General features: G+C 42.7%; 1 protein-coding gene across 1 annotated transcript in view; it reads right to left on the reverse strand.

The window, feature by feature from the left end:
- The window catches only part of LOC143808062 (putative cation-transporting ATPase 13A5), a 318077-nt gene that overhangs the window by 212067 nt on the left and 80186 nt on the right, over positions 1–25824 (reverse strand). The window contains exons 9-10 of the mRNA XM_077290322.1: positions 19398–19532; positions 19241–19313 (exon numbers count right to left, since the gene is read on the reverse strand). Of these exons, the coding sequence (XP_077146437.1) occupies positions 19241–19313; positions 19398–19532 (208 nt within the window). The remainder of the gene's footprint in view (positions 1–19240; positions 19314–19397; positions 19533–25824) is intronic.

A 25824-nucleotide genomic window follows, 5' to 3' on the forward strand; every position in this document is an offset into this window, starting at 1 on the left:
TTGTCTGTTTTCCAGTGAAAAGCATGAACTCATCAAGAAGAAGTTGTCTTAACGATCCAGACTCATTCTGTTACATTTGTGGTGAATACACACTGCCAAAACATAGAAGAAACATAACAGACTTCGTAAAAAAAGTGTATTTTGCCTATTTTGGGGTTATGCTTGGGGACCAAGACAAGTTTTGGGCACCACACATAGTGTGCAAAGCATGTATCGAATTATTACGAAAATGGAGCAAAGGACAAAGAAAAAGCTTCAAATTTGGTGTTCCAATGGTGTGGAGAGAGCCAAAAAATCATCATGATGACTGTTATTTCTGTGCAGTGCAAGTGCAAGGATTCAATAAGCATAAGAAACGAAAATGGGAGTAACATGGAATCTGCAAGAAGGCCTGTCCCTCATTGTGAAGATGTGCCTGTACCTGTGTTTACCATAAATAACAGTCATCATGATGATTTTTTGGCTCTCTCCACACCAAATTTGAAGCTTTTTCTTTGTCGTTTGCTCCATTTTCGTAATAATTCGATACATGCTTTGCACACTATGTGTGGTGCCCAAAACTTGTCTTGGTCCCCAAGCATAACCCCAAAATAGGCAAAATACACTTTTTTATGAAGTCTGTTATGTTTCTTCTATGTTTTGGCAGTGTGTATTCACCACAAATGTAACAGAATGAGTCTGGATCGTTAAGACAACTTCTTCTTGATGAGTTCATGCTTTTCACTGGAAAACAGACAACAACATAAAGTTAGTGCAAAAATCAAGCTATGAACAAACTTAAGAACACTAATTAACACAAAACTATATTGAGAACTGCTCAGTTCAAGTACTAATCCAAAGAAATTAATGAGATGATGCGTCGCATTTACCAACAAGTGCTATAAATAAGATACCAAAAATCTCAAAAACTTGAGCCAATCTGGCAAAACTGATGACATATTCAGAATCAGCACCCCAAAAATACCCCAAATTCATTAAAATATTTTGGACACCAGAAAAAAAAATTTTTTTTGTTGACCTGTGTAATGTTTTGTTAAATTCAGGTGAAGTTTTATTTTTTTTTTTTAGTTCAGATGAAGGTGAGCTTGCACACCTTTGATCCAGTAGACAGGGTCTCATAGTACAGTATTTTTCCACTTATTCCACTTATACTCCCTGTATTCTTTCTTTCAATGTTCTTTTTATTGAGAGAATATTGTGTAACAAACATATTCAGAAAAAGTAACCGTAACAGAATACAGAAACTGAAATTGTATTTCCGGTAAATGAACAGCCAATATTTAGCATGTAGGAACTTACCATAAACAGTGGATTTACAGAAACTTCCAATTTTGTTGAGAAAATCGGGTGAACATCAGAAGGGATAGAGAACTGTTGTGAAGGATAGAAGAGTGAGGAGGGGAAGAGTGCAGGAGCAGGAAGAAAGAAGAAGGGGTTTTAGAGGCACCTTGGGATGATTAAGAAATTATGACATAACTGTAGAGTAAAAGGAAGAATGTGTCCTAAATTGGATCCAGCTCATCCAGATGTTATGAAAATTAGCAGAGGTATGATTGACTCTTGCTGCTAATTCCTCTATATGGTATATTTGTTTAATTTTGGAATAAAGTTGTTGTGTGGTGGGTAGGGTAGATCAGTTTCAATATGTCGGGATCAATGATTTCCCAGTCGCCATAATGAATTGAGCCAGTTTAGTAGCATATCTATCATTTGGCCAAAGTGGAAAGTTTAGAAAGATATTCTTAGGTTTCAAGATGGCACGCTTGCCCAGCAACTTATGCATGACTGAGGACACCTCATTCAAAAAAAGGGCGAAGTATCGGACAGGACCACCAAATGTGGATATAGCTGCCATCATTTGCTCCACATCTCCAACAGTTAGTAGTTGTAGCATGGTGCCTTCTGTGAATCGGTTTAGGGGTAATATACCATCTGGTAACAATTTTGAACGAGTTTTCCTGAATGCGAACACAGTTCGATGTGCCATGGGAGTTTCTGTAGATATGTTTAACTTGTGATTCAGAAAAGGAGGTACTCATGTCTTTTTCCCAAAAGACTAAATATGCCCGTTTCAGATGTAAATCCATCTTAAGTATTGACTGGTAAATTATTGAAAGAGTTTTGGTAGGGGTATTTGATCTGGCACAAAAGACTTCATAGGGAGTTAAAGGTCTATTAAGGTCAAACAGGTGGTTTCCTTGGCAAAGAAGGTGGGAAAGCTTTCCATGTTGAAGAAAGGTAAGGCCCGATAGTCCAGGGATTTTGCGTAATTCTTGTAGTGTGAGAAGGGCCCCATCTTAGAATAGCTGCTCGACCAGAATATGTGTGGCCCAAAGAGGAAGGGATTCTACCAGGTAAGTGACTTTAGTTAATGGTAAAAAAGGAGGGGCTAGAGCATAACATAATTTTTTCCTGATTTTAATTGTGGCTAGTGTATGAATATTTTTGCATTCAGTTGGAATTGGGTCTTTATTGTGTCCTAATAATATGGAGGGCAAAGGGAGAGGAGACATTGCTTCTTCAATGTTGAGCCACTGTTTATTAACTGTGCCTTTAACCCAATAGACTGTTCTAGTTAGATGTGCAGCTTGATAATATTTTCAATGTCTGGAGCTCCCATCCCACCCATATCTTTTGGTAAGGTGAGGGATTTAGAATTGATACATGACTTACGTTTTTGCCAAATGTAATTGAAGAATAAGGAGTGTACTTTAGATAAACATGAGGTGGGGTTTTGAATGGGAAGCATATTGAAAATGTAAATACATTTTGGTAGAATTAGACTTTTTAGAATATTCTTCCTTCCTATCCAGGATAAAAATGCATCTTTCCAAGTGCAAAGGAAAGCGGTCGTTGATTCTAATAAATGGCTGAAATTGAGAGCGAAGAGATCATTATCAGAAGCACACAACGTGATACCTAAGTTCGTTAAACTTTTAGTTTGCCAGGGAAAGGGAAATGTAGATTTGAGCATGTCTACGGTGTCATCAGACTCAACATCTCTGATTTGGTCTAATTAATTTTAAAGAGAGTTTACTGCAGTTCTCTAGAATTTTCATCATGGCTGGAATACCCCTCAGGGGTTTAGATAACACCAAGAATAGATAGTCTGTGAATGCCGCTGTTTTTTCAATGGGTGCCTTGAATTTGTAGGCCTTCCACCTCAGCACATTGCTGAATAGCCTGTAAGAGCGGTTCCAGTGCCATGACAAAAAGCAGTGGAGACAGTGGGCAGTCCTGCCTCATTCCATTGAAAAATTGGAACGAGTTCGTGAGGGATCCATTGAGTCTAATTCTTGCTGTAGATACCGAGTACATTCCCATTATTGCTGTTATTGATGAAGGAGGGAAGCCAAATTTTAATAGGGTTTCTTGTAGGAAAAGCCAGTCCACCCTGTTGAATGCTTATTCAGCATCTATACTCATTAATGCTAACGGGATGTTCCATAGCTTTGCATATTGCATTAAGTGTAGAAACTTGTAAGTGTTATCTTTCCCTTCTCTCCCTTTCACAAATCCAGTTTGAGTTAAAGAAATTATTAGGAGCAGCAAGAGAGAAACTCTGTTAGCCATCATTCTTGCATATAATTTTAGATCCGTATTCAACAATGAAATTGGCCTGTAGCTGCCATATTGTTTCTGATCTTTCCCCTTTTTTGTAGATCAGCGAGATTCTGGCTTCCAGAAATTGGCGTGGAGCCAGTTCACCACTTTGAAGAGATTTACACAAGTTAAGATGAGGGAGTAGCGCTTCAGAGTTGGTTCTGTAATAATATGCTGTGAAACCATCTGGCCGAGGGGCCTTCCCTTGTGGGCAACTCGACAGGGCAGACTGGAGCTCCCCAAGAGTAAATGGTCTGTCAAGTTGTTGTTGTTGAGTAATAGCTAAGGTGGGGAGATTTAAATTTTTTAAGAAGGATTTAATGTCCTGTCGTCTTTGGGTTTTTTCACGTTCCTCATCGTTTGGGCGCAATTGATAAAGGGTTTTATAATAATGTAAAAATCCTGTTTCTATCTGAGAGTAGTTCTGGGTTATAGAGCCAGCTCTGGTTTTAATAATATTTATAAAGGTGCGTGCCTGCCTTTTCTTGATTAGTGACATGGTCAACTTAGAGGCTTTATCCCAATGAACAAATATATGGTTTCTCCAAGATGCGAAGAACTTAGTAGATTGTTCTCGAAGGAGGTCTCTTAGTTTTTGCCTTTTGGGGCTGTAAGTTCTAGCAGAGTTTGTTGCAGTAATGTTTTCTTATGTTGAGACTCTAGGTGTGTTATTTCTCTATGGAGAGAGTCCAATTCTTGGTTTTTAATTCTATTTAAGTGGGACGTAATAGAGTTTTATTCTCCCCTTATTAAGGCTTTGTGAGCCTCCCATGCTACTGAGGGAGAGGTATCAGCAGTGTTATTAAGCTCAAAATATGTTGAATAGCCTTATTAATGCGAGATTTGGTGGATTATCAGGTAGAAACTCATTTAGTTGCCATGACCTAAACCGGGAAAATTGATTCGAAAGAAAAAAGTCAACTGTTACATAAGAGTGGTCAGAGAAAAGAGCGGGGACTATATCAGATTGCTGAATATGAATATTTTGTAATAGAGATCAAGGGGCGAACACATAATCGATGCGATGGTACGAACCATGTGGGTGTGAAAAGAATGTGTAGTCACGTTCAGTCGGATGCATGTAGCACCATAGGTCTATTAGGTTTAGGGAATGGAGAGCAGTTTTCAGTCTTGTTAAATCTCTCGCTCTTTTTCTTCGTTGTATCTATGGTAGGTTCGAGAGCCATATTAAAGTCTCCACCTAAAATGAGCATGCCTTCTCTAAAATCTCTGATTTTCCTAAATACAGCCAATAGCCATTTCAATTGTTTCTTATTTGGCGCATAAATATTACAAATGGTAACAGCCACACCAGCCATGTTTCCCTTTATTAATAAAAAGCGGCCTTCTGTATCTGCCAACTGATCATGAAAGAGAAATGGAATGCCTTTAGCTATGGCTATTGACACACCTTTTGATTTTGTTTGGGCAAAGTTGTGTGAAACCATCTGTCGTAATATGCTTTCCCAAATGAGGGAATTTTGTTCTCAGTGAAGTGTGTTTCTTGTAGGAGTAGCAGGTCTATACCTTTTTTCTTAAAGTGCGAGAGAGTTTGGCCCCTAGGTGCCGGGGAATTGAACCCATTAGTGTTAAGAGTGAGTAGTTTAAATACCTTCTGGTTGTTAGCAATCTGGGGGTTCTGTGATAGAGGGTATTATCCATCGATGGGAGACATTCCAAGGTGCCTGAGGGAGAAGAGAAGAGAAGAGGAGGAAGGGGCAGGGGTGTGGGTGGAAGAAGAAGGTAGAGGAGAGTTGCAAAGGTGAGACATTAGATTATGGAAAAGCACAAGATGAAATTTAACTATGTGCAACATATTGAAAACTAATGAGCTGGGAGTAGCCTATTACTGCCAGGTAGTAGGGAAGGCAAATTCAACCTTCATTAATCATAATATTATTATTTATTTATATAGCACCATTAATTCCATGGTGCTGTACATGAGAAAGGGGGTTACATACAAAGTTATAGATATCGTTTACAGTAAACAAATTTACACTGACAGACTGGTGAAGAGGGGAGAGGACCCTGTCCTTGCGGACTTACATTCTATGGGATAATGGGGAAGAGACAAATGTCGGGGGTGCGGCAGCTCCGGTGGTGGTGAGGCGACAGAATGGTTATTGCAGGCTGTAGGCCTGTTCCAGTTAACTGGAACATTGTTCTTAGAACAACATATAAATTTCACACAAATGGTCAGCAAAAAGATAAAAAAATTCTTTGTTAAGTGTATTCACAGGAAAGATCAACATCCTGTTCGAAACATTGACAAGTTTATCTGGGGATGTATTTCCCACATCAAGTTACTTCTGTCGCTGAAGTGTGTTCTTCAGGTGTCTAGATCTTTGGTGGGGGTTGATCTTGAGATTTTACGACTTGTCTTCTGTGTCTGGGTACTGGTCCAGGGAGATATTTAGCTCATTGCATAGTTTTCAAATTTCTGCTGAAGATCTGGCTTGTAATCTTTAATCTTCAGTAATTATCTGGATCCCGAACGGGAATAGCCATCGGTATTGTAGTTTTTCTGGAGAACAGCTTCAGTAAATGGCTTAAGTAGTAGTCATTTCTTCAGTGTGATTGATGAGAGGTCTTGGAATAGTTTGAGATGTGAACCTTCATATTTGATGTCCTGTACTTCTCGTGCGTGTTTTAGTACCAAATCTTTGGTGAGAAAGTATAAGAATCTGCACAGTACATCCTGAGGCGGGTCACCATGTTTAGGTTTAGGGCGAAGTGCCCCATGAATTCTTATTATTTCAATGCCTTGAGGGTATTGTTCCAATAGAAGTGAGCGGAATATCTCAATTGCAGCACTATTTAAAGCGTCAAAGGTAACAGACTCCGGTAGCTCTGTTATCCGAATGTTATTCCTGCGTTCCCGATTTTCATGGTCCTCTAGTGTGGAGTGGACAAGTTGTAATTGCTCCTCCTGGGCATTGATGCAGGATAGGATAGCACTGGAGGGTTCCATAGTTACATAGTTATTAAGGTTGAAGGAAGACTGTAAGTCCATCTAGTTCAAACCATAGCCTAACCTAACATGCCCTAACATGTTGATCCAGGGGAAGGCAAAAAAACCCCATGTGGCAAAGAGTAACTCCACCATGGGGAAAAAAATTCCGTATAGGTGGATTGTGCACTTTCTAGAGTCTCCAGTCTATGACGTTGTTGAGATATTTCTTGTTTAATATCTAGTAATTATTTTCTGATGGGTTCTAAGGCCTTGGATAAGATTCGCTAAATGAAGCAATGAGTCGCAGGTTGGTCTTTGCAGGTAGAGCCCATATCAGTTGCTCTCCATTTCTGTGTCCGTTTCTCCTTCTTGTGCTGAATTGAAAGGATAGTTTGTTTTAATAGCACCTGGGGTTGTATGGCTTTTTTTAAGTATTTGTCCAGGTCTGATTGCTTGGCTAAATTGTTAGTTGTGGTTGATCTGGGCTTCTTAACCCAGGATTTAACCATTGTGTGGTATGTTGTAATGAGTATAAATGCATCTAGTACCTTCCCTAACTAGCAAGAGGGCTTACTAGTAAATCATATTACGAGAGAGTTCTGCCTTGGGACACCAGAAATGCAATTCAAGTTTAGGAAGAGAGGATAATAGTATACAGGAAGAAACAGGTCCTTCTGGTGGCCACTAGGTGTCAGTGTATCACCACTAGACTGTAACAGTGCAATTTTTGCTCTCCTGCAGAGGTTTAAGTTGTTTCACCGTGGCTCGCTGTATTCTCCTATATAATGGGAGAGAGAAGAAAGAGCCCTGGAATGAAATTTGAGGACTATTATATTTTGTCCACTTATTATGATACTGTCTGATGTGCAAGGAGATTCAGAGCGTGCACCAGATGTCTGTGAGGTTTTTCTATAACGGTGCTGAGAAGTAAGACTAGCACAAAATAGGTTTGTCTATTAGGGCTTTATGCACAGGCGTATTGGGTATGAGGCAGAAGGGATAACTGGGAGGTTATATTGCATCCTCCACTAGAGCTGAGCTTAGCTGTCTCTCTCTCTGGACTATGGCACAGGACTTAAGATGGCGCCCATTATGGCGGTAAACCTGCAGTGCCCGTTATCACAGGTTCAGATCTTGTTCTCGGGCAGCTTCTCAGGGAGTACGAGAGGAGATGGATCACCTGACCCCGCACTGAGCCTGCACCAAATCACCAGTCCCAGTCGGAGCACTCCCAACTGTATGTAGAAGGTGGGACCTATATACGGCCCCGGGGGGAGATGCAGGATGGTGCTGCCAGCTGTCCGATCCTCCGCTGCACTGCATACGCTGTGCTAGAAGTGTGCCAAAGTGCCGGCTGCGAGCTGTTGTCCCAGCTACTCGGGGTTGTCAGTCGCGGCCGCGCTTAGCAACGTCTTTGCCAGAGTGCTTGCTGCTTGCCCCCCGGGTCTTCCTACCTTCAGCTCCGGTTGTCCTCCGGCGGGCCCACTGCTTGAGCCGGGACAATCTTCTTCGTCTGCGTCAGGTGGGTCAGAGACCTTAAGGAACCATGCGGCACTCCCAGGTGATGTGCAGAATCACTTGCTTTGTGGCCAGTCTCTCAGCTCTCAGACGCTCCTTGTCGCGGCTTTACAGACTTCCGTAGGGTTGTTTGAACCTCTTCTGGGCAACCAGGGAAGCAGGGGATGGATGCAGATAAGTGTTGCACCGCTGTGAGCAGGAGAGCTTATGCTCTTATAGGGACCCAATTGAGGTTTTTCAGGCATGAGAGAAGTCCCAGAAAGGATTCAAAAGTCAATCGCTTTCTATTGTGACTCCAATATGGAGATGAGTATAACAATGGTTCCAGTTATAAGGGCACCAGGGTGAGGCCGATTGGAAGTCCCCAACCATGCGATCCAGCCAGATACACCAAACGGTTCATTCTTGTCCAATGAAGTCAATATTGGTCTCAAAAGACTCCTGATGATGAGTAATGATGAAATCCGGTGAGTAAATCTTGAAAAAGGGCTTTTCAATGTCAGTGTTAGCCGATTTATGAGGATACCTTCTCTGAGCTCATGGGCAACACTTCCTGCTTCGTTGCTGTCCTAGGCCACGCCCCTATACTCCCTATATTCACTATGATACAAACCACACTTAGCTTAAACACGTGAATCCGACTTATTGCGGTTTGATAATGTGGCGCCCCTAGGGGTATTTGCCACAAAAATAGTTATTGACACCAAATACAAATATTAAAATAGCAAGACTGCACTACCATCTCCGGCCAGAAGGGGGAGCTCCAGAGACTCCCCTTGATCTATTCTGGTCTGAGAGAGGGACTGGCAGTTGGGTTGAGGAGCTGAAAGTGAGAGGTCATATAACTGAACTCCTAACAGCCCTATGACGGATTATAGGCCCGTAATACCCATAGTAGGAAAAGAGGAATAGAGAAAAAGGACATTGTGAGAACCAGGTAGCAATAACTTCTACCCAGAATAGGCGCAGAGACGGATACCGGATCCGTGGCTATATTTATTATATATAATACAGCAACCGAAAGGAAGTGAGGTGATATCTGCTTCACCAGGGTAAGACGCAGCAACAGACACAGAGTTCAGCGGTACTCCCAGAGGGGGTAAGCCGACAAAAAGGACTCGGGTTGTCCGTCAAACCAGAGCACAGAAGAGACAGATTGGGTCGGCAGCCAGTTCACAAACAGCAGCACGGCCATATAGAAACTGCGCATAATAAGAGGTGGAAATCCTGACAGGGTCAGAGTAATTCAGAATTCTCATACAGACTCCGGTGACAGTATTGATTGCAATTCCCTTTGTGTTGAAGTAAACTGGTTAAACGTTTCAGCGCCTCAGTCTTTCATTTGGACAATAGCCATCGATCCAGGATCGGGGTCATTACAGCTGAGAGGACCTGCTGCTGATCAAGTAAGTGTCTGTTCCTTCATGATACCCCTTACATTGTGCATCGCCTGAGGCCACAGCACCGGGTCAAGCCACTAGTGACATCCCCCTCAAGAGACGGACCTCATTGATCTGGTGCTGGGTACCTTGGTCTCCCGGGCGTTACAACTGGTGAAGCTGATATCAGCTCCAGCTGGCAGAGGCACCTCGGGATCAGGATCTCACACAACCCATGGCAGATGCACTTCAGCAACGTGGAATGCCAGTGACATCAGCTACGTCGGGTGCCAGTGCTAAGTCTCTGGGGCCCATTACTAATGAGGCTCTTCAGCAAAAGCTTGACTCTTTAACTGATGTTGTTGCTTCAATGGCTAAAACCATGCAGGAGATGAGAGAACCCAAGATGGAGTTGGCAAACCGTAGAGAGGATGTTCCATGGATGAGGTCCCGGAGATACCCGACATGGAGAGGACGACCCCGTGACCGCTACCAACCGGATGGACAGCCCATTTGCCGCCGTTGCCAGCAGCCTGGCCACTTTGCACGAAATTGTGATTTAAACGGGAATCCCCTGGGAATGCGGGCCGCTTCGCAGGAATGAATTTTCAAGGCCCAACACCCTGGCACGACAGGCACATCGGAGGACGACCCATCATCCCTATCGTGCTGGACGGAATTCCCCTCAACGCTTTGCTGGATACAGGTTCCCAGATTTCATCTATACCATATATCCTTTATAAGAGGTACTGGGCTGAGGTAGATATTGATAAAGGACCCTCTGATGTTGAACTAAATACAGTGGGGCAAAAAAGTATTTAGTCAGTCAGCAATAGTGCAAGTTCCACCACTTAAAAAGATGAGAGGCGTCTGTAATTTACATCATAGGTAGACCTCAACTATGGGAGACAAACTGAGAAAAAAAAATCCAGAAACTCACATTGTCTGTTTTTTTATCATTTTATTTGCATATTATGGTGGAAAATAAGTATTTGGTCAGAAACAAAATTTCATCTCAATACTTTGTAATACATCCTTTGTTGGCAACGACAGAGGTCAAACGTTTTCTGTAAGTCTTCACAAGGTTGCCACACACTGTTGTTGGTATGTTGGCCCATTCCTCCATGCAGATCTCCTCTAGAGCAGTGATGTTTTTGGCTTTTCGCTTGGCAACACGGACTTTCAACTCCCTCCAAAGGTTTTCTATAGGGTTGAGATCTGGAGACTGGCTAGGCCACTCCAGGACCGTGAAATGCTTCTTACGAAGCCACTCCTTCGTTGCCCTGGCGGTGTGCTTTGGATCATTGTCATGTTGAAAGACCCAGCCACGTTTCATCTTCAATGCCCTTGCTGATGGAAGGAGGTTTGCACTCAAAATCTCACGATACATGGCCCCATTCATTCTTTCATGTACCCGGATCAGTCGTCCTGGCCCCTTTGCAGAGAAACAGCCCCAAAGCATGATGTTTCCACCACCATGCTTTACAGTAGGTATGGTGTTTGATGGATGCAACTCAGTATTCTTTTTCCTCCAAACACGACAAGTTGTGTTTCTACCAAACAGTTCCAGTTTGGTTTCATCAGACCATAGGACATTCTCCCAAAACTCCTCTGGATCATCCAAATGCTCTCTAGCAAACTTCAGATGGGCCCAGACATGTACTGGCTTAAGCAGTGGGACACGTCTGGCACTGCAGGATCTGAGTCCATGGTGGCGTAGTGTGTTACTTATGGTAGGCCTTGTTACATTGGTCCCAGCTCTCTGCAGTTCATTCACTAGGTCCCCCCGCGTGGTTCTGGGATTTTTACTCACCGTTCTTGTGATCATTCTGACCCCACGGGGTGGGATTTTGTGTGGAGCCCCAGATCGAGGGAGATTATCAGTGGTCTTGAATGTCTTCCATTTTCTAATTATTGCTCCCACTGTTGATTTCTTCACTCCAAGCTGGTTGGCTATTGCAGATTCAGTCTTCCCAGCCTGGTGCAAGGCTACAATTTTGTTTCTGGTGTCCTTTGACAGCTCTTTGGTCTTCACCATAGTGGAGTTTGGAGTCAGACTGTTTGAGGGTGTGCACAGGTGTGTTTTTATACTGATAACAAGTTTAAACAGGTGCCATTACTACAGGTAATGAGTGGAGGAAAGAGGAGACTCTTAAAGAAGAAGTTACGGGTCTGTGAGAGCCAGAAATCTTGATTGTTTGTTTCTGACCAAATACTTATTTTCCACCATAATATGCAAATAAAATGATAAAAAAACAGACAATGTGATTTTCTGGATTTTTTTTTCTCAGTTTGTCTCCCATAGTTGAGGTCTACCTATGATGTAAATTACAGACGCCTCTCATGTTTTTAAGTGGTGGAACTTGCACTATTGCTGACTGACTAAATACTTTTTTGCCCCACTGTATATGGGCCAGTAATGGTAAGTTGGTACCGAAACTAGGATTCAGGGAGATAACTATAAAGATTGGTAAAGCAGAATTGAAGAAACAAGGTATAAGTGTCGTTGATGTTGACCGACAGAACTGTGAACCAACTGTTTTGATAGGAATGAATGTGTTAGAGAACTGCTTTTCCAAAGTTATTTCTGTCTTACAACAAATTGCTGAAACTGCCCGATCCTGCCAGCAGAGAGTTCTCCGGAGGGAAATAAAAGTGTTGATGTTAAGGCAACAGATAGAAGTTGCAGGTGGAGAAATCGGCAGTGTGAGGGTGAGTGATCCAACGTCTATTGTAATCCCACCAAAAACAGAAATGCTGGTATGGTGTAGAGCGGCCATTGGTACTAAAGGACGAGACTATCAAGCCTTAATAGAACCAGCGTACACCGACAGCAGGCCCACTATACTCACGGCACGAGGGGTGGTCGAGGTACATCGGGGATGGGTGCCGGTACGACTTTTGAACTGTGGAGAGGAAGAGGTCACTTTGCCAAGGTACGCTACAGTGGCAAAGTTATATACTGTTGACAACAATGCCATCACAACCGTTGAGCCCTTATAATCAACCTGTCAGGTGGAAGATAACGGCTCAGATGGAGAATCGGAGGATTGGTGCCAACAGCTAGATGTGGGTGTAGATTCAACACCTACCTATCAAAGACAAGGGGTGTATAGATTAGTGACAGAATATGAACAGGTCTTCAGTAAACACCCATTGGACTTCTGACGGATAGAAGGGGTGGAACATACAATCCCCACCGGTTACCATCCCCCGATAAAAGAAAGATATAGACCCATACCGCCCGCTCACTATCAATGCGCGAAGGACATGCTGAGAGAGATGAAACAGGCCGGGGTAATAAGAGATAGTTGTAGCCCTTGGGCGGCCCCTCTGGTGATTGTCAAAAAAAAGGACGGAACCATGAGAATGAGCGTAGACTACCGGCGGATTAATAACATCACCCATAAAGACGCCTATCCCTTGCCTAGGATAGAAGAGTCCTTGACTGCTTTAAAATCTGCTAATTATTTTTCCACCTTAGACTTAACAAGCGGGTATTGGCAAGTCCCTGTGGCTGAGAGAGATGAAGAAAAAACGGCATTCACCACACCAATGGGTCTAAGCGAATTTAATCGCATGCCGTTCGGACTCTGCAACGCATCTGGTACTTTCCAGCGACTGATGGAATGTTGCCTCAGACACAAGAACTTCGAGACCGTCCTCTTGTACCTAGATGATGTGATCGTCTACTCAAAGACTTACGAACAGCACTTAACAGACCTGGCAGAGGTGTTCGAAGCCTTATCCAAGTATGGTATGAAAATCAAACCTTCCAAATGTCACCTTCTCAAGCCAAAGGTACAATACTTAGGGCACATCGTGAGTTCGGAGGGAGTAGCACCGGATCCCGAGAAAATAACTGCCATAAGGGATTGGCCAAGACCTACCAACGCAAAAGAAGTGAGGCAATTCTTGGGATTAGTGGGTTACTATCGTAGATTTATAAAAGGATTTACCAAATTGGCAGCGCCCTTGCAAGATGTTTGATTGGGCAGACGAAGAAACCTTCAAACCGAAACCCTCCTTTTCAGTGGAACGACGAAAGAGAAGACTCCTTTGAACAACTAAAGAAGGCACTAACTGGAAAAGAAGTTCTGGCGTACCCGGATTACCATCAACCTTTCATCCTCTATACCGATGCCAGTAATGTGGGATTGGGAGCGGTGCTGTCACAAAAGCAAGAAGGTCGGGAGAAAGTCTTCGCCTTTGCAAGTAGAAAACTCCGGCCTACTGAAAGAAATTCTGAAAATTATAGTTCCTTCAAATTGGAGCTACTGGCAGTAGTTTGGGCTGTGACTGAACGTTTCAAACACTATTTGACCGGTGCAGAATTTATTGTCTATACTGACAATAATCTATTGACCCACCTAGACACGGCTAAATTAGGTGCGTTAGAACAGCGATGGATAGCCCGGTTATCTAATTACAACTGCGTGATCAAGTATCGAGCAGGTCGCAAGAATGGAAATGCCGATGCCCTATCCCGGATGCCACACTTGAGAGATGTAGAAGAAGAAACGGGGAGCTTGAAGAAATTGAACTACCAGCCTTTCATCAGCCCAAGGTAAAACAACGTCAGTCAAATACCTATCAGAAACAACAAGAAGTGAATTTTAATCCGTTAGCACACCATAGATGGGCTGACACCCAAGATAGTAATCCGGCTGTGAAGCTAGTGAAGGAACTATTGACTGAGCAAAGTGCATATCCCGATGAGGATGCCCCAGAAGAGACGCATCAACTCTGGAAAGAGAGAGGCAAAATGTTCCTGTATCAAGGGAAACTCTGTAGAAGATACACCAATCCGAAAACACATGAATTGGTTTGGCAGATTATCGTGCCTAAACAAGATGTGAGGATGGTCCTCGAGGCTTGCCACAATGGTGCTGGTCACTTTGGTTGGAAAAAGCTAGAAGTACTTCTGAGAGAAAGATTTTATTGGGTCGGGATGAGAAAATCAATCGAACAGTGGTGTAGAAACTGTGGCCCGTGCAACCTCAGAAGGAACGATCAAAAGAGCCAAAGAGCACCACTGCAGCCCATAATCACCAAACATCCACTTGAACTGGTAGCCATGGACCACGTGAAGTTGACACCGAGCCGGTCCGGTTACGTCTATGCCTTGACCATCGTGGACCATTATTCGCGTTTCTTGGTAGTAGTACCTGTAAAAGATCTGACTGCAAAAACAGCAGCCAAAGCGTTCCAAACGTACTTTTGTAGACCCCATGGATATCCGGAACAGGTTCTCACTGACCAGGGTACAGCCTTTGAATCAGAGATCTTCAGAGAATTCTGTAATATGTATGGTTGTAAAAAGATCCGGACGACGGCCTATCATCCGCAAACAAACGGCTTATGTGAGAAGATGAACCATATTGTGATAGACCTACTAAAGACTTTACCTGAAACGGAAAGGAATCAATGGCCAGAGAAATTGCCTGACTTGGTGGATCTGTATAATCATGTCCCGGTGAGCTCTACCAACTGCACCCCAGCTTATCTTATGCGTGCAAGACCCGGCCAATTGCCAATCGATCTAGAAATGGGAATTCTGAAACCAGACGCAGAAGTTCAAGACTCCAATTGGGATGTCGTACGGCAAAAGCAGTATCGCCAAGTGCAAGAAAGTGTTGAAAGAAGCCTCCAGCAAACCAGAGAAAGACAAGAGCGAACTTTCAACCAGAATGCTCTAGCAACTCCATTAAGACCGGGTGACCAAGTACTCAAGAGGAATCGTCGAACCAATAAACTGGATAATCAATGGGAAGCCGTACCCTACACAGTTTTACCAACAAGAATGGATAATCCTAAAATGTGTCTCATTAGCAAAAACGGAGGTTTAACATCTGTACTAGTGTCAAGAGACAATCTTAAATTATGTCCGGAAACATTGAAAGAGCCAGAAGTTGTCCAGCCAGAACCAGAAGTTATTCAACCCATACAGGTTCAACCAGTAAAGGAAAAAGAGGAGGAAATGTATCACACCTGTATAGGAGACTTTCCCAAAACCCTACTAACATACCATGGTGCAGTTAGTGGTTCCCATGGTGGCCTTTTATCCAACACCGAACCCAATATTAGAAGTCCCAAGACAGGAAGAGGCTGACCCCGTATTACAAGAGGTTCCAGGTCAGGAAGAACAGATTCCTGATCAGAGTGATCCCATTCACGGTGGACTTGCCAACCCCATAGTGGTGGAATTATCTTTAGCAGAGAGGGCAGATAATATATCCGCAGTAGACAGTAGTACACCACATAAAGAGACACTGCTATTACGTAGATCCCAGCGTAGTACCCAGGGTCAATTACCGGCCAGGTATGCGGATTACCAACTATAAGATTATAGTCATTGTTATCGTTCTTTAACGTTTAAGCCCAGTACCTACAGATACTTACCTGTATGAACTTCTTGCATATTCTTGAACTTTTTATCAGCCCGGAAACACTAAATCAAAGCTCCGGAAAGACTGCTTTGTGAACTTTGCTTCCTAGTACCTTCAAGGATAGAACTGTATTAATGGACGCTATTTGAAGTGACTTTTTACAGAATTCCATTTTTTTTGTTTCTTTGAGTGGCTTTTGTAACTTTTCATTTTTAAGACTCTGTACATATCAATTGTTATTTCAAAATGTTATCATCCCACAGTCCCGGAGTACTGTTCTTAACTAAGGGGGAATGTGGCGCCCCTAGGGGTATTTGCCACAAAAATAGTTATTGACACCAAATACAAATATTAAAATAGCAAGACTGCACTACCATCTCCGGCCAGAAGGGGGAGCTCCAGAGACTCCCCTTGATCTATTCTGGTCTGAGAGAGGGACTGGCAGTTGGGTTGAGGAGCTGAAAGTGAGAGGTCGTATAACTGATCTCCTAACAGCCCTATGACGGATTATAGGCCCGTAATACCCATAGTAGGAAAAGAGGAATAGAGAAAAAGGACATTGTGAGAACCGGGTAGCAATAACTTCTACCCAGAATAGGCGCAGAGACGGATACCGGATCCGTGGCTATATTTATTATATATAATACAGCAACCGGAAGGAAGTGAGGTGATATCAGCTTCACCAGGGTAAGACGCAGCAACAGACACAGAGTTCAGCGGTACTCCCAGAGGGGGTAAGCTGACAAAAAGGACTCGGGTTGTCCGTCAAATCAGAGCACAGAAGAGACAGATTGGGTCGGCAGCCAGTTCACAAACAGCAGCAGGGCCATATAGAAACTGCGCATAATAAGAGGTGGAAATCCTGACAGGGTCAGAGTAATTCAGAATTCTCATACAGACTCCGGTGACAGTATTGATTGCAATTCCCTTTGTGTTGAAGTAAACTGGTTAAACGTTTCAGCGCCTCAGTCTTTCATTTGGACAATAGCCATCGATCCAGGATCGGGGTCATTACAGGTGAGAGGACCTGCTGCTGATCAAGTAAGTGTCTGTTCCTTCATGATATCCCTTACATTGTGCATCGCCTGAGGCCACAGCACCGGGTAAAGCCACTAGTGACATCCCCCTCAAGAGACAGACCTCATTGATCTGGTGCTGGGTACCTCGGTCTCCCGGGCGTTACAATATGAATAAATATATATTTCATTTTTTCTTGAGAAGGCATCACATCTTCAAGTATTTCAGGCTAAAAATTCAATACATATTACTAATGCCTAATTCTTTTGGTTATGTGGTACCTCTTGCAATTGCTTTAGCTACAACATTATAATTCTGCAATACATGCTCTTCATTCAACAGTGTCAGCTCTTGGCACTAAGTCACGTAGATGGAGAGGATAATCAATTGAGGAATACAATCCTGATTCTCAGTTTCCTATTGTTTGGACACCATAAGACCAAACAAAATTGATGGGAGGCACACATACGGTGGTGTTGCTACAAGAATGGAATGTCCGTCATCAAGTCCAGAACCTGCATGTATCGTTTAAAAAAATGCATAGTCAATTAGGTTTGCTGTAGACCATAGGACTAGGCAGAATTCTGAGTTGGGCCTCATGCACAAAATTACAGTCATTCTCACAGATCTACTAGGAAGAACAGAATGGTGTGCCTGATCTTAAAAGGCTAAGAGTGATAATTTCTGGATAAAAAAAAAAAAAAATCACAAAAATTTGTTTGTGCTACTCATTATCAAATGTGCTCCTAGTGACCATCAATTGCCATCTGTTTATCCATAGCTACATATTCTCAAGTCAATTGAACATTATTTGTGTTAAAGTGCAAAAAAAGGGGTTTAATAGAGTCCACAGATAAACTATAATGTCACACACCTTTTTCAGGCAATATGCCACCATCACTAAGTAAGCTAGTTATGTGTCATGATCCAGGTGGGGCTTTGGTTCTGTCTTTCCTTTCCCGGTCTGATCATGTCAGAGGTTAACTTTCCCTGCCTCGTTCCCGTGTCTGGTCTACTATATCATGGTGCTGCAACCTGTGTGCAGTGCCAGTTATATTGCTTGCCTTCGGCATGCTATCTGGCTCTGGTGAGTTCCTGATCTGTCCTGCTGCTTTATCTGACCCGACCCATGTCTGTTGACCTTCAACCTACCCATCCCTGCTCCTTCATCCCCTGTGTGCTTGGATTCCCCAATATTGACTTTAGCTTGGCTCTGACCTGATTCTGTGTATCTCTGGTATCTCTGCTACTGGCAGGTACTGACCTATTGCTTTCGTCTGACTCTGTTCCTTGGTTTTCCCTTTGATACTGCGTTATCATCTGGTATTGACTCGGCTCTCTGACTACTCCGCTGCCACCTAGTGGTAGCCCTGATGTATTACTGTGGGTCTGCTTCATAGCAGGATATTCAGCTCACTCTCCACTCTGTTGCCATCTAGTGGAGTTTGTGTTACTCTGCATTAACCCTCAGTACTACAGCGTGACATTATGTAAATGATGTATGGCATCTGTCCAACATAAAACTGGTGGAGATTACTGGAACAGCAGGTGATTTGAAATAGGAGTTGCAAATAAATGAACAAAAAAATGTCAAATAGAAAACAAAATCTGGAGCTCCCACTCAGGTGTATGCACTACTGCTGCAGAAAGTGGCAAGAGAACTGCCAAACCTATGCTGATAGTGATCACTAGTTTCCTTTTGTTGTTTGAACCTTCCGCAGTTGGGTGACATCACGAATCTTGGAGCAGTTTGCATATCTTCCAGTTTGTTATAGTGCTGCCGACCAGAGCGGGGTTAAGATACTTGGCGTTATAGGAGACATTATCAAATTCCACCAACAGCTTTACAAGCTACACTGAAAGTTCTCTACAGGGAGTATCAGATTCCTTTTACTCCAATTACCCTATCTATTTCAGACCATTTGAATGGATACCAGCAACCCACAGCATGATTGTCAGAGAGTGTGTTGAGTCTGGATTAATTCACTCACTATTTGGACTATTTGAACTCCAGACTACTAAGCTACTAAGTGGGACATTTAATAATCCGTATATTCAGCTTTTGTATTCAGACATATAAAGGTGGAACCACAAATTGCAATTTTTGTTTATTGAGGAGTTGTGAATTCTTTTATTATACAATAATTGCCTGTTATTAGGCAAATTTATACATTACTTAGATTAACGTGAATAAGATACTTAACATCATTCTGTAGTTTGTACTAGAAGGTACTACTTTTACATACATATACTTTTTGCATATTTGTTTCAATGTACATTTATAAAACTATAAATTAAAAAGAAAAAACACTACTGACATACACACTACTACACAGCTATATGTTACTACTCAGTAAATTAATATTCTCTGTAACTGTTACCTCCATTTTTATGAAGCACTGAAACCAAAATGCTGTTGTAGGATGCTGACATTCTGTGCAGTTTGACTGATTGCTAAAATTAAAAAGATGTGTAAATATTTTTTTGTTAATGAAAATGGAATATAACACTGTTTTCTTTAAACACAAGTACACATACCGTTCTTAAATTATACACTGTTGCAGAAATGGACAAGATGGTCATAAATAAAATAGCTGAGCTATATTCATAGTATGATGTAGCTAACCATATACATAATGAATAGGCTTGGAACACATAAAATGGGTTGAAAACCTGTAAAGCAGAAGAAAAGAATTATTTCACATATGCACAATTCCAACAATTGTAATAGCAACATTATTATTATTATTATTATTATTATTATTATTATTCATTTTTATAGCGCCATTTATTCCATGGCGCTTTACATGTGAAATACGGGGCAAATATAAACAAATACATTAAACATGAGCACAAACAAGGCACACGGGTACATAAGGAGGGAGGACCCTGCCCGCGAGGGCTCACAGTCTACAGGGGATGGGTGATGATACACTAGGAGAGGGCAGGGCTGGTTGTGCGGCGGTTCAGTAGGTTCAGGATCACTGCAGGCTGTAGGCTTGTCGGAAGAGGTGAGTCTTCAGGTTCTTTTTGAAAGTTTCTATGGTAGGCGAGAGTCTTATGTGCTGGGGTAGAGAGTTCCAGAGTATGGGGGAAGCACGGGAGAAGTCTTGGATGCGGTTGTGGGAAGAAGAGATGAGAGGGGAGTAGAGAAGGAGGTCTTGAGAGGATCGGAGGTTGCGTGTTGGTAGGTACCTGGAGATCATGTCACAGATGTATGGAGGAGATAGGTTGTGGATGGCTTTGTAGGTCATTGTGAGGGTTTTGAACTGGAATCTCTGGGCGATAGGAAGCCAGTGAAGGGCTTGGCATAGGGGAGAAGCTGGGGAATAGTGGGGAGACAGGTAGATTAGTCAAGCAGCAGAGTGTAGGATGGATTGGAGTGGTGCCAGAGTGCTAGAGGGGAGTCCAAAGAGTAGGAGGTTGCAGTAGTCGAGGCGGGAGATGATAAGGGCATGCACTAGTGTTTTTTTTGGTGTCACGGTCAAGGAATGTGCGGATCCGGGAAATGTTTTTGAGTTTGAGGCGGCAGGAGGAGGCAAGGGCTTGGATATGTGGCTTGAAAGAGAGGGCAGAGTCGAGGATCACCCCGAGGCACCAGGCGTGTGGGACTGGGGAAAGTGAGCAGCCATTGACATTGATGGATAGGTCTGGTGGAGGGGTAGAGTGAGATGGGGGAAAGATGATGAATTCTGTTTTGTCCATGTTCAGTTGTAGAAAGCGAGCAGAAAAGAAGGCTGAAATAGCAGACAGACAGTGCGGGATTTTGGTAAGTAAGCAGGTGAGGTCAGGTCCGGATAGGTAGATCTGCGTGTCATCAGCATAGAGATGGTACTGCATACCGTGGGATTCTATGAGCTGTCCCAGACCGAAGGTGTAGATGGAGAAGAGTAGGGGTCCTAGAACAGAGCCTTGAGGAACACCGACTGACAAGGGGCGAGGTGAGGAGGTGGTGTGGCGGAGGGAGACACTGAATGTCCGATCTGTCAGATATGATGAGATCCAGGAAAGGGCCAAGTCTGTGATGCCAAGAGATGAGAGGATTTGTAGCAGAAGGGAGTGGTCTACAGTGTCAAAGGCAGAAGACAGGTCCAGGAGAAGGAGGACAGAGTAGTGTCGCTTGTTCCTGGCAGTTAGTAGGTCATTGGTGACTTTAGTTAAGGCAGTTTCAGTTGAGTGATGGGAACGGAAGCCAGATTGTAATCAATCAAAGAGGGAGCAGGAGGAGAGGTGAGAGGACAGTTCAAGATGGATGTGTTGCTCCAGCAATTTGGAGGCATAAGGAAGAAGAGATATTGGGCGATAGCTAGACACAGAGGATGGGTTGAGGGAGGGCTTTTTGAGGATGGGTGTGATCTTGGCATGTTTGAAGGATGAGGGGAAGACACCTGTTGTGAGTGAGAGGTTGAAGAGGTGCGTTAGGGTTGGGATGAAGACCGTGGAAAGGTTAGGGATGAGGTGGGATGGGAGCGGGTCGAGCGTGCAGGTGGTGAGGTGTGATCTTGACAGGAGGGTGGAGAGCTGATCTTCTGTCATGGTGGAGAAGCTGGTTTTGGAGGAGCAGGGGTGAGCAGCTAAGAGGGGCAGTGGGCGCTGTGGGCCAAAGCTTTCTCTGATCGTATCGATCTTCTGTTTAAAGAAAGAGGCAAAGACTTCAGCAGAAATGAGAGGGGAGGGAGGTGGTGCTGGGGGACGGAGTAGAGAATTGAAAGTGTTGAAAAGCTGTTTAGGGTTGTGAGACAGGGAGGATATGAGAGATGAGAAGTAAGTTTGTTTTGCGGCAGTGAGCGCAGACTTGAAGCTGGCGAGGGACTGCTTGTATGCGGTGAAGTGGTCAGCAGAGCGGGATCGCTTCCATCTTCGCTCAGCGATTCTGGAAGCCCGTCTCAGTTCTTTAGTCAGGCTGGTCAGCCAGGGCTGCCTGTTAACTGTACGAGTTTTGCTATGCATGAGCGGGGCGGCCGAATTGAGTGTTGCTGTTATTGTGGCGTTATAAAAAGCAGCAGCATCTGTGTCATGAATGGAGGCTATGTCGGTAAGGGGGAGAAGGGAATCAGAGAGTGATTCTAAGTTGAGATGTTTGAGATTTCTGCGAGGGAGTTCGTGGAGTGGGGGTTGCACACTAGGAGATTATCTCTTGTGTTCCAAGAACCCGTCCCCAATCTAGCATTGACTTTGAATATACCTGAAGATCTGATGTTGTCTAGACGACTTAAAACACACAGAAAACTTGTGGACAATGGTATGTGTCAAATGATCTATGGAATGCAATTAAATGAATTTTGTGTGTGAATATTACTCAAAGTTGTTCATGCTCTTTTTATATGCAATCAAGTGATAGTTTAAAATTGACCGTCAAGCTGTTTTTCATGACTTCCACGTATTTTTTCAGGCTTTTGTTAACTCTGTTGCAACTTTTTTTAGGTGTTTTTCTGAGATCAATTTCTAAATTAATTCTATTTTTAGTTAAAGATTTATATCTGCATTTTTGTGCTGGAATTCTCAGATCTAGATCCACTAACCTTGCCTCTCTCTGCCTCCACCTTGACATGTCTGGTGGGGGCAGGTAGCTATAATGTTGGACATCAACCCCGGGAATTCCTATATCTGAGCGGCTGATGCTTGTGCTGCTCATAACTGCTCCTCCCTCATTGGTGAGTCAGAATATAAAAAGCCAGTGTCTCTACACTAAACTTACCCCTCTGGAAGAAGCAAAAAGCAAAATGTGTTAAAATGCTATTTTCTCTACAGATTTTGGTAATTTTACATCTGTCATCTGCACTTACTATATGATACCTTTAGTTATTTTACCAGCATTCTTAGTGTCAGTCTGAACTTTGCAGATAGCCATTAGGCACTTGACTGAAATATTGTGTCTTGCTGTGTGCCACTTGGTATCTTTCTAGCATGCTGTCTGATACCTGATCTCACTTTTAGGATCAGCCACTTGGCCTCTATAGCAATATATTGTTAGTGATAAATATTTTATGTATTTTATTACTCTGCCTTTGGATATTCATTCTTCTTATGATTCTAGTCAGTTTGATCTACATGACTTTGCATGATTTTAGCAATAATTATATTGATCTTTGCAATAATTATCTGTCTCTACACTCTCATTTTATCTGCTTTTTAGTACAGTTATATGAAAAAGTTTGGACACCCCTATTAATCTTAAGCTTAATGTTTTATAAAAATTGTTTTTTTTGCAACAGCTATTTCAGTTTCATATATCTAATAACTGTTGGACACAGTAATGTTTCTGCCTTGAAATGAGGTTTATTGTACTAACAGAAAATGTGCAATCTGCATTCAAACAAAATTTGACAGGTGCATAAGTATGGGCACCCTTATCATTTTCTTGTTTTAAATACTCCTACCTACTTTTTACTGACTTACTAAAGCACTTTTTTTGGTTTTGTAACCTCATTGAGCTTTGAACTTCATAGCCAGGTGTATGCAATCATGAGAAAAGCTACTTCAAGTGGCCACTTGCAAGTTGTTCTCCTGTTTAAATCTCCTCTGAAGAGTGGCATCATGGGCTCCTCAAAACAACTGTCAAATGATCTGAAAACAAAGATTATTCAACATAGTTGTTCAGTGGAAGGATACAAAAAGCTGTCTCAGAGATTTAACCTGTCAATATCTACTGTGAGGAACATAGTAAGGAAATGGAAGAACACAGGTACAGTTCTTGTTAAGGCCAGAAGTGGCAGGCCAAGAAAAACATCAGAAAGGCAGAGAAGAAGAATGGTGAGATCAGTCAAGGACAATCCTCAGACCACCTCCAGAGAGCTGCAGCATCAACTTGCTGCAGATGGTGTCACTGTGCATCGGTCAACTATACAACGCACTTTGCACAAGGAGAAGCTGTATGGGAGAGTGATGCGAAAGAAGCCGTTTCTGCAAGCACGCCACAAACAGAGTCGGCTGAGGTATTCAAAAGCACATTTGGAGAAGCCAATTTCTTTTTGGAAGAAGGTCCTGTGGACTGATGAAACCAAGATTGAGTTGTTTGGTCATACAAAAAGGCGTTATGCATGGCGGCAAAAAAACACAGTGCGTTGTATAGTTGACCGATGCACAGTGACACCATCTGCAGCAAGTTGATGCTGCAGCTCTCTGGAGGTGGTCTGAGGATTGTGCTTGACTGATCTCACCATTCTTCTTCTCTGCCTTTCTGATGTTTTTCTTGGCCTGCCACTTCTGGCCTTAACAAGAACTGTACCTGTGTTCTTCCATTTCTTTACTATGTTCCTCACAGTGGAAATTGACAGGTTAAATCTCTGAGACAGCTTTTTGTATCCTTCCCCTGAACAACTATGTTGAATAATCTTTGTTTTCAGATCATTTGACAGTTGTTTTGAGGAGCCCATGATGCCACTCTTCAGAGGAGATTCAAACAGGAGAACAACTTGCAAGTGGCCACTTGAAGTAGCTTTTCTCATGATTGCATACACCTGGCTATGAAGTTCAAAGCTCAATGAGGTTGCAAAACCAAAAAAAGTGCTTTAGTAAGTCAGTAAAAAGTAGGTAGGAGTATTTAAAACAAGAAAATGATAAGGGTGCCCATACTTATGCACCTGTCAAATTTTGTTTGAATGCAGATTGCACATTTTCTGTTAGTACAATAAACCTCATTTCAAGGCAGAAACATTACTGTGTCCAACAGTTATTAGATATATGAAACTGAAATAGCTGTTGCAAAAAAAACAATTTTTATAAAACATTAAGCTTAAGATTAATAGGGGTGCCCAAACTTTTTCATATAACTGTATGTATGTATTTATTTAATTAAAAAGATTCACTTTTATTACTTGTAGTCCATAGTCAATAAGGTCAGCAATGCCAGATTCCCTGACTGCTTCCTTAAATCTGAGGTTAAAGCACTCATAAGCTCTGTACTCCAATCTCCAAGATAATGAAGCAGCTGCATAGTTCTTTCGATCTGTAGAATTAATGCTGAGCGAGAGAGATTGAGCTGAGCTTGTTAGCAGGTTAGGTAAAGAATAGGGATGGATGAACCCAAGAAGTAAAGGTGGGGGTCCGTACACCTAGTGTCCGTGCATGGACCAAGAAAACACGGACTTCACCCCGAAGTCTGTGCTACTGTTCAGGTTTGAATGTCCGAACAAAGTTTGTTGACAGGCTGCAGTGCAGTCAATAAACAAGCTTTGACTGTAAGGCCACTTCCGGTTCGTCACAGCCATGTCAAGTATTGTAGAAAATAAATAGAAAAGTGCTGTCCCCTCTATTCTTGATATTAAGTGTAGGTAAAGCTGACAGTTGCGGGCTGCAGCTCTCAACTGTCAGCTTTATCTTTGCTGGTTATAAAAAATAGAGGGGTCCCTAGCCCCTACACCTTTTCTTTAATGATTTCAATAAATATTTAAAAGAAATGGAGTAGGATCACATCAATTTTTGACAGCCAGCCAAGCTGATGCAGACAGCTTTGGGCTAGTATTCTCAGACTGGGGAGGAGCCATAGATATTGACCCTCCCCAGCTGAAAAATAGCAGCCTGCAGTCATCTAGAAAAGGCTCCTAAATTAGATGCGACAAATCTGGCGCTTTGACAGGCTCTAACCAATTGCCCTGGTGCGGTGTCAAGTGAGATAATAGTTTGGTATTGATGTCAGCTGTTTTTTGGCAGCTGACATTAAGCCCATTGGTTAGTAATGGAGAAATGTCTATAAGACACTCTTATTATTAACCCCAGTAAATTAAAGTATAAAAACACACACAGAGCAAAGCCCTTTATTTGAAATACCAGTCCCCAACCTGCTTTTAGGCAATTATTCATCAAAAATAAAAAAGCAAACTTAGACTTGTATACCTGACCGCCAATAATCCATTTGTCCCACGGTGATGTTCAACTCTTCTACATCTGGATGCATTGCTGAACGATGGCATGATTCGATTGCTTAGCCCGACATCTAGGACACACTAAGCTGAGAGTGAGAACT

This window comes from Ranitomeya variabilis, chromosome 2 (genome assembly GCF_051348905.1).
Source record: "Ranitomeya variabilis isolate aRanVar5 chromosome 2, aRanVar5.hap1, whole genome shotgun sequence".
NCBI lineage: Eukaryota > Metazoa > Chordata > Amphibia > Anura > Dendrobatidae > Ranitomeya > Ranitomeya variabilis.